The sequence below is a fragment of the Salmo salar genome, chromosome 09 (assembly GCF_965601325.2).
Source record: "Salmo salar chromosome 09, fSalSal1, whole genome shotgun sequence".
NCBI classification, from domain to species: domain Eukaryota; kingdom Metazoa; phylum Chordata; class Actinopteri; order Salmoniformes; family Salmonidae; genus Salmo; species Salmo salar.
Window position 1 is genome coordinate 96,095,271 of NC_138299.1, and position 13,512 is coordinate 96,108,782.

General features: G+C 42.7%; 1 protein-coding gene across 3 annotated transcripts in view; it reads right to left on the reverse strand.

Annotated features, from left to right (window-relative positions):
- The window catches only part of LOC106612181 (glutamate receptor 3), a 219,292-nt gene that overhangs the window by 24,052 nt on the left and 181,728 nt on the right, over positions 1-13,512 (reverse strand). For all 3 annotated transcript variants that reach the window (XR_014378839.1, XM_045724147.2, XM_045724148.2), the window contains exon 12: positions 12,765-12,963. Coding sequence is in view for 2 of the 3 variants with exons in the window: in XM_045724147.2 (XP_045580103.1) it covers positions 12,765-12,963 (199 nt within the window). In the remaining variant the exon portion in view is untranslated. The remainder of the gene's footprint in view (positions 1-12,764; positions 12,964-13,512) is intronic.

Consider the following 13,512-nt stretch of genomic DNA (forward strand, 5'->3'; position numbering starts at 1 on the left):
TTTGAACTGGTTCTATTATATTCTCTGGAACTGTTGCTTTCATCACGGACTCGACCCACATCGTGAATACTTATTGTAGTTCTATTTAAAACTCTACCCACACAGTTAATACTTAGTTCTATTTAAAACTCTACCCACACAGTGAACACTTAGTTCTATTTAAAACTCTACCCACACAGTTAACACTTAGTTCTATTTAAAACTCTACCCACACAGTGAACGCTTAGTTCTATTTAAAACTCTACCCACACAGTTAACACTTAGTTCTATTTAAAACTCTACCCACACTGTTAACACTTAGTTCTATTTAAAACTCTACCCACACAGTTAACACTTAGTTCTATTTAAAACTCTACCCACACTGTTAACACTTAGTTCTATTTAAAACTCTACCCACACAGTTAACACTTAGTTCTATTTAAAACTCTACCCACACAGTTAACACTTAGTTCTATTTAAAACTCTACCCACACAGTGAACGCTTAGTTCTATTTAAAACTCTACCCACACAGTGAACACTTAGTTCTATTTAAAACTCTACCCACACAGTTAACACTTAGTTCTATTTAAAACTCTACCCACACAGTGAACACTTAGTTCTATTTAAAACTCTACCCACACAGTTAACACTTAGTTCTATTTAAAACTCTACCCACACAGTTAACACTTAGTTCTATTTAAAACTCTACCCACACAGTTAACACTTAGTTCTATTTAAAACTCTACCCACACAGTTAACACTTAGTTCTATTTAAAACTCTACCCACACAGTTAACACTTAGTTCTATTTAAAGCTCTACCCACACAGTTAACACTTAGTTCTATTTAAAACTCTACCCACACAGTTAACACTTAGTTCTATTTAAAACTCTACCCACACAGTGAACACTTAGTTCTCCTACCTGCATCATACTTTCAATTCCTTTCAGGGCATTTTTGTCATTATTTCATTATTCAATAGTGTTAGGCAAGTCTACCTGTATATATTTCATTATTCAATAGTGTTAGGCAAGTCTACCTGTATATATTTCATTATGCAATAGTGTTAGGCAAGTCTACCTGTATATATTTCATTATGCAATAGTGTTAGGCAAGTCTACCTGTATATATTTCATTATGCAATAGTGTTAGGCAAGTCTACCTGTATATATTTCATTATGCAATAGTGTTAGGCAAGCCTACCTGTATATATTTCATTATGCAATAGTGTTAGGCAAGTCTACCTGTATATATTTCATTATGCAATAGTGTTAGGCAAGTCTACCTGTATATATTTCATTATGCAATAGTGTTAGGCAAGCCTACCTGTATATATTTCATTATGCAATAGTGTTAGGCAAGTCTACCTGTATATATTTCATTATGCAATAGTGTTAGACAAGACTACCTGTATATATTTCATTATGCAATAGTGTTAGACAAGACTACCTGTATATCTCAAGTATGCAGCAATGGAATTTGGGAGTCTAGGAAGCTTTACTTTGTCATTGAAGTGCACCACTCAAGGTCCAGAATACCAATTGGGATATTCAGTGTAGGAATCCAATAGCTCTCTCTCTCTCTCCCTCTACCCCCCCCCACGTCTCTCTCTCTGTGTCTGAAGTTAGACAGGACCCTCTGAGAGCCCGTCTTCCTTGGAGGTTATCTCTATCTCACACCAAGCCTGGCATTGCTTCTGTCAGGCTCTCCCTATATGCAACAAGCCTTTAATCTCTGTTGTAGGAGCTTCCCCTTACCCAGCGCCATACCCAAACACACACTGACAAGAGCTGGGGGACTGGTGTTTATTGATGAGCAATGGATTGCAGTGGGCTACAGTCCAAACTTGTGTAGTTCTTTGCTTTAGAGTCTCTCTTTCTGGTTCAGGATACCTCTTTCCTCTCTTCCTCTCTCTATCTCTCTTCCTCCTGTCCTCCCTCTCTCTCTCTTCCCCCTGTCCTCAACATCCTCACTAAGGTTCTGGCCACTCTGCCCAGTCTGGGTGAAAACGTGCTTTGGTGATGAAATTACACTTCCTTATGTTAGAAAATGCATTTTAACAAGACAATATGATTCTTTATGTTCTGAATCGTTAAGTGGAGTCTTTCTCTAACATCAATCACACTAGATTCAAAAAGATTTTATAAACTGATCCAATTTGAGGATTTTACATGTTGTGGTTGTTGTCTTCAAAGTTGTTAGCAGGACAAATTGAATATAAAAATATATATAAAGTTTGCGGGCCAGGAATTTCGCATTAATATGAAAAGCGTATACTAAAATATGAAAATACTACGTCATATCTCAAAATCAATGTCTATCTTATCTCAATTGTTTTATGTCTTCTGGATTCTAGAAGAAAGATTTCAGTGGTGAGCTGTCAGTTAGCTTTATTTCTGGAACAGCATCCAGCCTAGCTGATGTTAGAGGGAGCTACAGTAGTAGTGGTAGTATTTCATTGTGGATATACAGTGACTTCAGAAAGTTTTCATACACTTTGACATATTCCACATGTTGTGTTACAGCCTGAATTCAAAATGGATTAAATATATTTTTTCTCTCACCCATCTACACACAATACCCTAAAATTACAAAGTGTTAAAACATGTTTTTAGGCATCTTTGCAAATGTATTGAAAATGAAATACACCAATATCTCATTTACATCAAGCTTGGTCAAGTTGGTTGGTGATCATTGCTAGACAGACATTTTCAAGTCTTGCCATAGATTTTCAAGCCAATTTAAGTCAAAACTGTAACTAGGCCACTCAGGGACATTCTTGTTAAGCAACTCCAATGTATATTTTGCCTTGTGTTCTAGGTTATTTTCCTACTGAAATATGAATTTGTCTCCCAGTGTCTGTTGGAAAGCAGACTGAACCAAGTTTTCCTCTAGGATTTTGCCTGTGCCACTCAGTGATGTGTTGTGTTGGATTTGCCCCAAACACAACACTTTGTATTCAGGAAAAAAAGTTATTTTCTTTGCCAATTTTTTTTGTAGTTTTACTTTCATGCCTTATTGCAAACAGGGAGGGTCCTGTGGGGTACTGTGTGTAGGCCAGTGACACAAAATCTTAATTGATTCCATTTTAAATTCAGGCTTTAACACAACACATACATTCCGAAGGCACTGTAAACTTAGTCTCCCATACTCTAGGTGGGGCGGCAGGTAGCCTAGTGGTTAGAGCGTTGGACTAGTAACCGGAAGGTTTCAAAATCAAATCCCCAAGCTTACAAAGTAAAAATCAGTTGTTCTGCCCCTGAACAAGGCAGTTAACCCACTGTTCCTAGGCTGCCATTGAAAATAAGAATTTGTTCTTAAATGACTTGCCTAGTTAAATAAAAAATAATGAATGTAACTGCTTTTCATGATTAAGACAAATGGGCTGGATTAAGTGTACAACTAAATTGTAGAACTATAGGAAGTGGGTTACTTCATACATTTCTTATGGGATGCAATTTTTCCCGATTTATTTTTTGAATACTTTTTTCTCTGGTCTCCATTGATTTAGTCACTGTGATAAAAACGGCAATAACTTTTGAACGGGTTATGATAGAGACATGAGGTTTGGACCATTGGTTTTCTTAGACCGATTAGTCAAAAGTTGTGTTTTTGATTGGACACCCAACCATATGTATTATGAGCTCTATGTGTATATTCTTATTCCATCCCTTTAGATTTGTGTGTATTAGGTAGATGTTGTGGAATTGTTAGATTACTTGTTAGATATTGCTGCACTGTCGGAACTAGAAGCACAAGCATTTCGCTACACTCACAATAACATCTGCTAACCATATGTATGTGACCAATACAATTTGATTTGATGTATGAAAATAAATCCCTTCATATCACATCATGTTTTAGAATATAATGCATGGTCATAGTGCCTGCACTGCAGTAGCTGAGATGTGAAAATGACTTTTCACGCTTACAGTAGCAAAGTGCATTGGTGACTGCACTCTAGCTGTTGTCGGTTACCATTTAGAGTTCAGACTAAACTTGCAATAGCCTACATTATGAGGTCTACTCAAGGTTTTAGATAATGCTCTTGGGAGTGTTCTTCTCTCTTTCTGTGTACATTACTATTGTGTTGAGGCTTTAATAATAAGCTGCTGAGAGTTACAGTTCTCTCCTTTGCTCCACTCAGTGGGCTCCCGAGTGGCGCAGCGGTTTAAAGCACTGCATCTCAGCGCAAGAGGGGTCACTACAGACACCCTGGTTCGATTCCAGGCTCTATCGTGATTGGGAGTCCCATTTGGTGGCGCACAATTGGCCCGGGTATGGCAGGTATAGGTCATCATTGTAAAGAAGACTTTGATATTAACTGACTTGCATAGTTAATAAAGGTTAAATCATTTATTTTTTTAAATACTTTGAGCAATTAGTATTCCTTTATTGTTCTGTGATAAAGGACAGGGCTGTGTATGGTTGACTTGTATATATATGACAAATGGCACCCTATTCCCTATGTTGTAAACAACTTTTAACCCTATGGGCCTTGGTCAAAAGTAGTACACTACATAGCGGCTAGGGTAACATTTCAGACATAGTCTTTCATGATGTTAATCTTTCCAGGTAATGCAATACAAACATCAGTCCTCCCCATCACTCTAACAATCATTAATAAAGGTGTGATATAATGTCAATGATTCCATGTCTATGGTTGTTTTGGTTCCTGCTGTATTATATTACATTTAGCCTCAGGGATTCATTAACTATACATACCCGCCGAGCTCTATTCATTTAGCCTCAGGGATTCATTAACTATACATACCCGCCGAGCTCTATTCATTTAGCCTCAGGGATTCATTAACTATACATACCCGCCGAGCTCTATTCATTTAGCCTCAGGGATTCATTAACTATACATACCCGCCGAGCTCTATTCATTTAGCCTCAGGCATTCATTAACTATACATACCCGCCGAGCTCTATTCATTTAGCCTCAGGCATTCATTAACTATACATACCCGCCGAGCTCTATTCATTTAGCCTCAGGGATTCATCAACTATACATACCCGCCGAGCTCTATTCATTTAGCCTCAGGGATTCATTAACTATACATACCCGCCGAGCTCTATTCATTTAGCCTCAGGGATTCATTAACTATACATACCCGCCGAGCTCTATTCATTTAGCCTCAGGGATTCATTAACTATACATACCCGCCGAGCTCTATTCATTTAGCCTCAGGGATTCATCAACTATACATACCCGCCGAGCTCTATTCATTTAGCCTCAGGGATTCATCAAGTATACATACCCGCCGAGCTCTATTCATTTAGCCTCAGGGATTCATCAAGTATACATACCCGCCGAGCTCTATTCATTTAGCCTCAGGGATTCATCAAGTATACATACCCGCCGAGCTCTATTCATTTAGCCTCAGGGATTCATTAACTATACATAACCGCCGAGCTCTATTCATTTAGCCTCAGGGATTCATTAACTACACCTACCCGCCGAGCTCTATTTAAAAATGTAACATGTATTACTATAGCCTCTGCTTAAACTCATGATCAAAATGAGGACTTTAGCGTTATCACCCCAACATACAACCATTCAATGAGCTGCAGAACAAATATGGCAGCAAAATATTTAGCTAAGCAGTGCCAGTTGTTATTGTTGAAGGAGTACAACATGAAGCCAGCAGCCATCTGTCTCACTGAAGCTCCAGGTGCAGATAGAACTGACATACTTGCTGGAGGCTAGGCACACTGAGGAGGAGAGGCTGGAGAAGAGGCACAGCCAAGAGAGAAGAGAGATGACAGGCTAGTCTGAAGAAGAGGCACAGACAGGAGAGAGGAGAGATGACAGGTTAGTCTGAAGAAGAGGCAGAGACAGGAGAGAGGAGAGATGACAGGTTAGTCTGAAGAAGAGGCAGAGACAGGAGAGAGGAGAGATGACAGGTTAGTCTGAAGAAGAGGCAGAGACAGGAGAGAGGAGAGATGACAGGTTAGTCTGAAGAAGAGGCAGAGACAGGAGAGAGGAGAGATGACAGGTTAGTCTGAAGAAGAGGCAGAGACAGGAGAGAGGAGAGATGACAGGTTAGTCTGAAGAAGAGGCAGAGACAGGAGAGAGGAGAGATGACAGGTTAGTCTGAAGAAGAGGCAGAGACAGGAGAGAGGAGAGATGACAGGTTAGTCTGAAGAAGAGGCAGAGACAGGAGAGAGGAGAGATGACAGGTTAGTCTGAAGAAGAGGCAGAGACAGGAGAGAGGAGAGATGACAGGTTAGTCTGAAGAAGAGGCAGAGACAGGAGAGAGGAGAGATGACAGGTTAGTCTGAAGAAGAGGCAGAGACAGGAGAGAGGAGAGATGACAGGTTAGTCTGAAGAAGAGGCAGAGACAGGAGAGAGGAGAGATGACAGGTTAGTCTGAAGAAGAGGCAGAGACAGGAGAGAGGAGAGATGACAGGCTAGTCTGAAGAAGAGGCACAGACAGGAGAGAGGAGAGATGACAGGTTAGTCTGAAGAAGAGGCAGAGACAGGAGAGAGGAGAGATGACAGGTTAGTCTGAAGAAGAGGCAGAGACAGGAGAGAGGAGAGATGACAGGTTAGTCTGAAGAAGAGGCAGAGACAGGAGAGAGGAGAGACTAGGGGCCAACAGCCCAGAACCCTGCAGCCATCCACTGGGCTCAACAGTCCTGTCTCTCCCACTCTCCCTTGCCAGCTGTCCCACTTGGTGAGAGGAGAGGAGGAGACATCAGGGCTTTTTGGATATACTAACCTCTTGGGGCTAGGTGGGACGCTAGCGTGCCACCCGTGGTGCACTCCATCAACAGCAGGTGCATTTCAAGAGCGGCAAATTTGAATCCAAATAAATGTCAAAATTCAATTTTTCAAAAATACAACTATTTTACACCATTTGAAAGATAAACATCTCCTTAATCTAACCACGTTTTACGATTTCAAAAAGGTTTTACGGCGAAAGCATAAATTTAGAGTATGTTAGGACAGTACATTTACAAGAGTTGTGTGTAATGTTTTGTCAAGTCAAAGACAGGGTCACCAAAACCATAAAACCAGCTAAAATGATGCACTAACCTTTTACAATCTCCATCAGATGACACTCCTAGGACATTATGTTAGACAATGCATGCATTTTTAGTTCTATCAAGTTCATATTTATATCCAAAAACAGCGTTTTACTATGGCATTGATGTTGAGGAAATCGTTTCCCTCCAATAACCGGCAGTCAAGTCAGCGTCACAAATTAAATAATTAAAATTAGAAAACATTGGTAAAATGTTATATTGTCATTTAAAGAATTATAGATTTACATCTCTTGAACTCAATCAACTTGCCAGATTTAAAAATAACCTTACTGGGAAATCACACTTTGCAATAATCTGAGCACTGCGCCCAGAAAAATACGCGTTGCGATACAGACTAGACGTCATGTTGGGGAGATCTAAAATCGAAAATACTATGTAAATAATCCATTACCTTTGATTCTCTTCATCAGATGTCACTTCCAGGTATCACAGGTCCATAACGAATGTAGTTTTGTTCAAAAAAGCTCATCATTTATGTCCAAAAATCTCCGTCTCGTTAGCACATGATGTAAGCCAGCCGGACTTCTCGTCATGAACGAGGGGAAAAAATATATTTCCGTTCGTTCAAACATGTCAAACGTTGTATAGCATAAATCATTAGGGCCTTTTTTAACCAGAACATGAATAATATTCAAGGTGGACGAATGCATACTCTTTTATAACGTATTGGAACGAGGGTACCCAACATGAACTCGCGCGCCAGGTGTCTAATGGGAGATCATCGTTCCATGGCTCTTGTTCGGTCAGATCTCCCTCCAGAAGACTCAAAACACTTTGTAAAGGCTGGTGACATCTAGTGGAAGCAATAGGAAGTGCCAAAATATTCCTAAGGCCCTGTGTTTTTCAATGGGATAGGTTTAAAGTCAATACAACACATCAGGTATCCACTTCCTGTCAGAAAATGTCTCAGGGTTTTGCCTGCCAAATGAGTTCTGTTATACTCACAGACACCATTCAAACAGTTTTAGAAACTTTAGAGTGTTTTCTATCCATATATAATAAGTATATGCATATTCTAGTTACTGGGTAGGATTAGTAACCAGATTAAATCGGGTACATTTTTTTTATCCAGACGTGCAAATGCTGCCCCCTAGACCCAACAGGCTAACTCTCTACACATTTTGGAAATTATTTTCTAATTGGGTAATTATTTTCAAAAGACATAAACTGTCTGCAGGACTACATGTACAGTGAATCTAGTTTGCTAGAGAGAGAGAGGAACTTGTAATGTGGAACACAAATAGTACCCCCATGTTTTGCACATCATTCTCTGTCAATTTCTATTTATTTTGTAGCGCTCTCCATCCTTGCTGCATAATTTAGTTCATTAGCACAAATACAAAGACCTTTTCTACACAGTTATAAAATGACAACAATATGTTCAGTAAAACGAATAACAAATAAACAAATAAATCACACAAATAAAAGATAAAATAAACGCAAACGGGGTAAAATAACATAAAATCCCAGCAGAAAGTCTACTAAGGATGTACAGCTGTGATGGACAGTAGCTGCCTCTTAAACCATTTCTTAAAACAATGATGGGGATAGCTTGGCAAAATCTGGCGGGAGTGAGTTCCAGATCACAGGGCCTCTTTTTGCATGTGGTTGACGGAGCTGTTGTCTGTTTCTTGTTGAGTAGTTGTGGAATTCATATGTGACTGTGAAATAGTTTTTGACGAAAGAGGGTCATAATTATTTTAAAGAGTCGGTAACAAATTGAGCAACTTGAAGATAAATCATTTGATAAATATTCAGCAGTACTAATAGTTTGAAAAGTGACGCTGAATTGATTCTAAAGCCGGCAGATAATGTTATTCTTACAGACTGTTTCTGCAGACGACAGAGTGATAGTAGTGTAGAATGTTGTGTGCTGGCCCATGTTATTCTTACAGAGTGTTTCTGCAGACGACAGACTGATAGTAGTGTAGTATGATTTTGACATGTATCCCCTTATTTTTGGCGATCTTAGAGGTTATTGTCTTTGTGTGGTTTCCATGATAATTTATCATCAATTAAAATACCAAGGAAGTGTGTTGTACAGGCTTAATCAACAGGAATATTATCAATATGGACCCGATAGAGTCTGGATATATAATCTGGATAAATAGTCTGGATTGAATTCTCTGCTCTTTGGACTAGATAATAAAAAAAATAGTTTTTAAGATTCAGTGACATTTTGTTGATTTTAAACCACTTTGTGATATTACACAGTTCATCATTAACATTAATAAGGTCATTGAGATCTCTGTGACACTAAAACACACTTGTATCATCAGCAAACAATATCTGGGAGAGAACTTTGGATGCATACAAGTGGGAGTGAAAATGTTTCCACGCACACACGCATGCACACACATGCACACACGCACACACTTTTTTGCACATACACAACTTGAGCTCATTAATCAGTGTTTTTCCCCTTGTCAGTCTCTCTCTCCAAGTTTTAATTAAAGTTCTGTGGAACAACGCTACACACGTCATGTGTACTCTGAAGGCTCCGGCTGGAACTAGGACACTCATTATATGGAATACGTGGAATCTGTCTGGAACTCCCCAACCAGGCCTCAGTAATTGTGTGTGTACGTGTAACAGTAAACACACACTCTTCTACAGTATTCATTCTCTATGTTAGTCCCTGGCTGTGTCCAGTGTTCTTCTACAGTATTCATTCTCTATGTTAGTCCCTGGCTGTGTCCAGTGTTCGGCATATCAAACAGATGTTGTTCATGTGGTTTGTTAAGATCAGTGTGGGAGTAGAGTCCGAGGGGGGTTAGAGGGTGTGTGTGTTGGGGGAGGGGGGCATGACTGGGAGTAGAGTCCGAGGGGAGTTAGAGGATGTGTGTGTGTTGGGGGAGGGGGGGATGACTGGGAGTAGAGTCCGAGGGGGGTTAGAGGGTGTGTGTGTTGGGGGAGGGGGGGGATGACTGGGAGTAGAGTCCGAGGGGGGTTAGAGGATGTGTGTGTGTTGGGGGAGGGGGGGGGGTGACTGGGAGTAGAGTCCGAGGGGGGTTAGAGGGTGTGTGTGTTGGGGGAGGGGGGGGATGACTGGGAGTAGAGTCCGAGGGGGGTTAGAGGATGTGTGTGTGTTGGGGGAGGGGGGGATGACTGGGAGTAGAGTCCGAGGGGGGTTAGAGGGTGTGTGTGTTGGGGGGAGGGGGGCATGACTGGGAGGTAGAGTCCGAGGGGGGTTAGAGGGTGTGTATGTTGGGGGGAGGGGGGGATGACTGGGACTAGAGTCCGAGGGGGGTTAGAGGGTGTGTGTGTTGGGGGAGGGGGGGATGACTGGGAGTAGACTCCGAGGGGGGTTAGAGGGTGTGTGTGTTGGGGGAGGGGGGGATGACTGGGAGTAGAGTCCGAGGGGGGTTAGAGGGTGTGTGTGTTGGGGGGAGGGGGGGATGACTGGGACTAGAGTCCGAGGGGGGTTAGAGGGTGTGTGTGTTGGGGGAGGGGGGGATGACTGGGAGTAGACTCCGAGGGGGGTTAGAGGGTGTGTGTGTTGGGGGAGGGGGGGATGACTGGGAGTAGAGTCCGAGGGGGTTAGATGGTGTGTGTGTTGGGGGAGGGGGGATGACTGGGAGTAGAGTCCGAGGGGGGTTAGAGTGTGTGTGTGATGACTGGGAGTAGAGTCCGAGGGGGGTTAGAGGGTGTGTGTGTTGGGGGGGGGGGATGACTGGGAGTAGAGTCCGAGGGGGGTTAGAGGGTGTGTGTGTTGGTGGGGGGGGGGATGACTGGGAGTAGAGTCCGAGGGGGGTTAGAGGATGTGTGTGTTGGGGGGGATGACTGGGAGTAGAGTCCGAGGGGGGTTAGAGGATAGGTGTGTTGGGGGAGGGGGGGATGACTGGGAGTGGAGTCCGAGGGGGGTTCGAGGGTATGTGTGTTGGGGGAGGGGGGGATGACTGGGATGGATGAAATAGACAGATAACATGTCTATGTCTAACTCTAACCTTAAATGAAGACCAAAAAGCTAATTATTATTATTAGTATATACATTATTTTTTTTACAAAGAAGCGTCCCGTCCACTAGAATGCCAAGAGGAAACCTGGCACCATCCCAATGGTGAAGCATGATGGTGGTGGCTGCATCATGCCGTGGGGGTGTTTTTGACCTACACATTACATACACATTCCCTAATTACCACTTTTCATAATAAGATATAAGGCTTTAGTAGACCCACTCTGGCTCTGTCTGCCTCTTCATTGTCTAAATAGTACTGGAGATTTTAGACTACATCATAACATATTCCCATTATCACAACAATGTGATACAGTACGCTGTTAGAAAAAAGGGTTCCAAAAGGGGTTCTTTGGATTTCCCCATTTCCCTCTTTTTGGTTCCAGGTAGAATCCTTTCCTATTCCAGTTAGAACCCTCTGTAGAAACGACTCTACATGGAATCTAAAAGGCCTCTAGCTGGAACCAAAAGGGTTCTACCTGGAACCAAAAAAAAGGGTTCTTCAAACCCTTTTAGGTTCTAGATGGCACCTGTTCTAACCTAACTCCTCCACACTGGCACAATGTAGTGGCCACTTCTTGCAAGATGTCCATACTGTTTCAATTCACTTGCTCTAGTTCCCACTCGCTCTCTTCAGTGTTTGCACTAGCTGTATATTCCAGTATCACAGTGACGTGTTACAGTACATTGTAATCTAGCTCCTCCACTCTGGCACAACGTGCTGTGTTGTATTGTATGTACGCTGATAAGAGGATGGATGAACTCTCGGATGAGAATTTGGTTAATAAGTTATAACTTAATTGGCTCGTCGGTCCCTCTCTGCCAGCGGACATATGGCTTCCTTCCATCTCCTCTGCTCTATTTGGCCTGGAGACCCATTATTCATCAGCTCCAATTTACCATGCAGCCACAGCCAGCTAATTAGGTTTGGTGAACTGACCCCTCTGAGTTACTGTAGGGCTGATGTGGACTCTCTGATTAGGCCTCTGTTTCATCACCTCAGAGAGAGTGTGTCTGTGTGCGTGTGCGTGTGCATGTGTGTGTGTGTGTGTGTGTGTGTGTGTGTGTGTGTGTGTGTGTGTGTGTGTGTGTGTGTGTGTGTGTGTGTGTGTGTGTGTGTGTGTGTGTGTGTGTGTGTGTGTGTGTGTGTGTGTTGTGTGTGTGTGTTAGACACGTTGTTAGCAATCAGACTTTCTGCTGACCAGACTAACTGTCTCAAGGTTGGACAAGGCCAGGACAACCGAATCGCCGCTGCATAAATTCACCATTCAAGTGACGTCACAACGTTTCAGGAAGAACTTTATGCGCTCCTCTGCTTCTCGACAGTTCTGATGACCTGTTCTGAGGTTTGGATAGAGACACAGGGTGGCTTTTGTCAGAGATAGTGTTAACGCCTGTACTGAAGACTTTTCAGGGACTTGATGTCTGAGGTGACATTAAGCCATAATAGCAATATCAACTCACATGATATCAGACCAAAACACTCTCTTTTTACAATGTTTTCTGCCACAGTACTTTACCGATTGACCATTTGTACTAAAACTAGCCGACCAGCCTGTTGTACCGAGTTACCAGCAGTAATTGCTGAAGGTCAAATCCTAACTTTCACTTAAGTCATACATTGATGTCAATGGGAGAATAAGAGAAAATTTGACTTTAAGTGGAAGATAGGATTGGTCCCTGAATGACCACTTTCCCTAGATGATCAACCCGGTGTACCAACTAGCTGATGGACCAGTTGTTAGCCACAAGATTTCAGTGTTTCCTTACTCACCCTGAAGAACTCTTTGGTGGAACCAGCATCCAGAGTTCCGTAGGCGATCTCAGTCTGTTTAGCCAGGTCCTCAGCACTCTCTATGGGGGAGACCATCCTCTCCACTGTGAGGAAAGCAGCCAGGTTGGCCGTGTAGGAGGAGATGATGATGAGAGTGAAAAACCACCACACGCCCCCTACTATTCTCCCTGATAGGGACCTGAGAGAGAGAGATACGGAGACAGAGAGAGAGAGACAGAGAGAGAGAGGGGGGAGGGGAGAGAGAGGGGGGGAGAGAGGGAGAGAGAGGGTGGAGAGAGAGAGAGAGGGTAGGATGAAACCGAGAGAGAGGGAGAGAGAGGGAGAGAGAGGGGGAGAGAGAGAGAGAGGGTAGGATGAAACCGAGAGAGAGGGAGAGAGAGGGAGAGAGAGGGGGGAGAGAGAGAGAGGGTAGGATGAAACCGAGAGAGAGGGAGAGAGAGGGAGGAGGAAACAGAGGGAGAGGGAAGGAAACAGAGGGAGAGGGAAGGAAACAGAGGGAGAGGGAGATAGAGAGAGAGGGAAGGAAGGAAACAGAAGGAGAGGGAGATAGAGAGGGAAGGAAACAGAGGGAGAGAAGGACAGAGAGGGAAGGAAACAGATGGAGAGAGGGATAGAGAGGGAAGGAAACAGAAGGAGAGGGAGATAGAGAAGGAAGGAAACAGAGGGAGAGGGAGATAGAGAAGGAAGGAAACAGAGGGAGAGGGAGATAGAGAAGGAAGGAAACAGA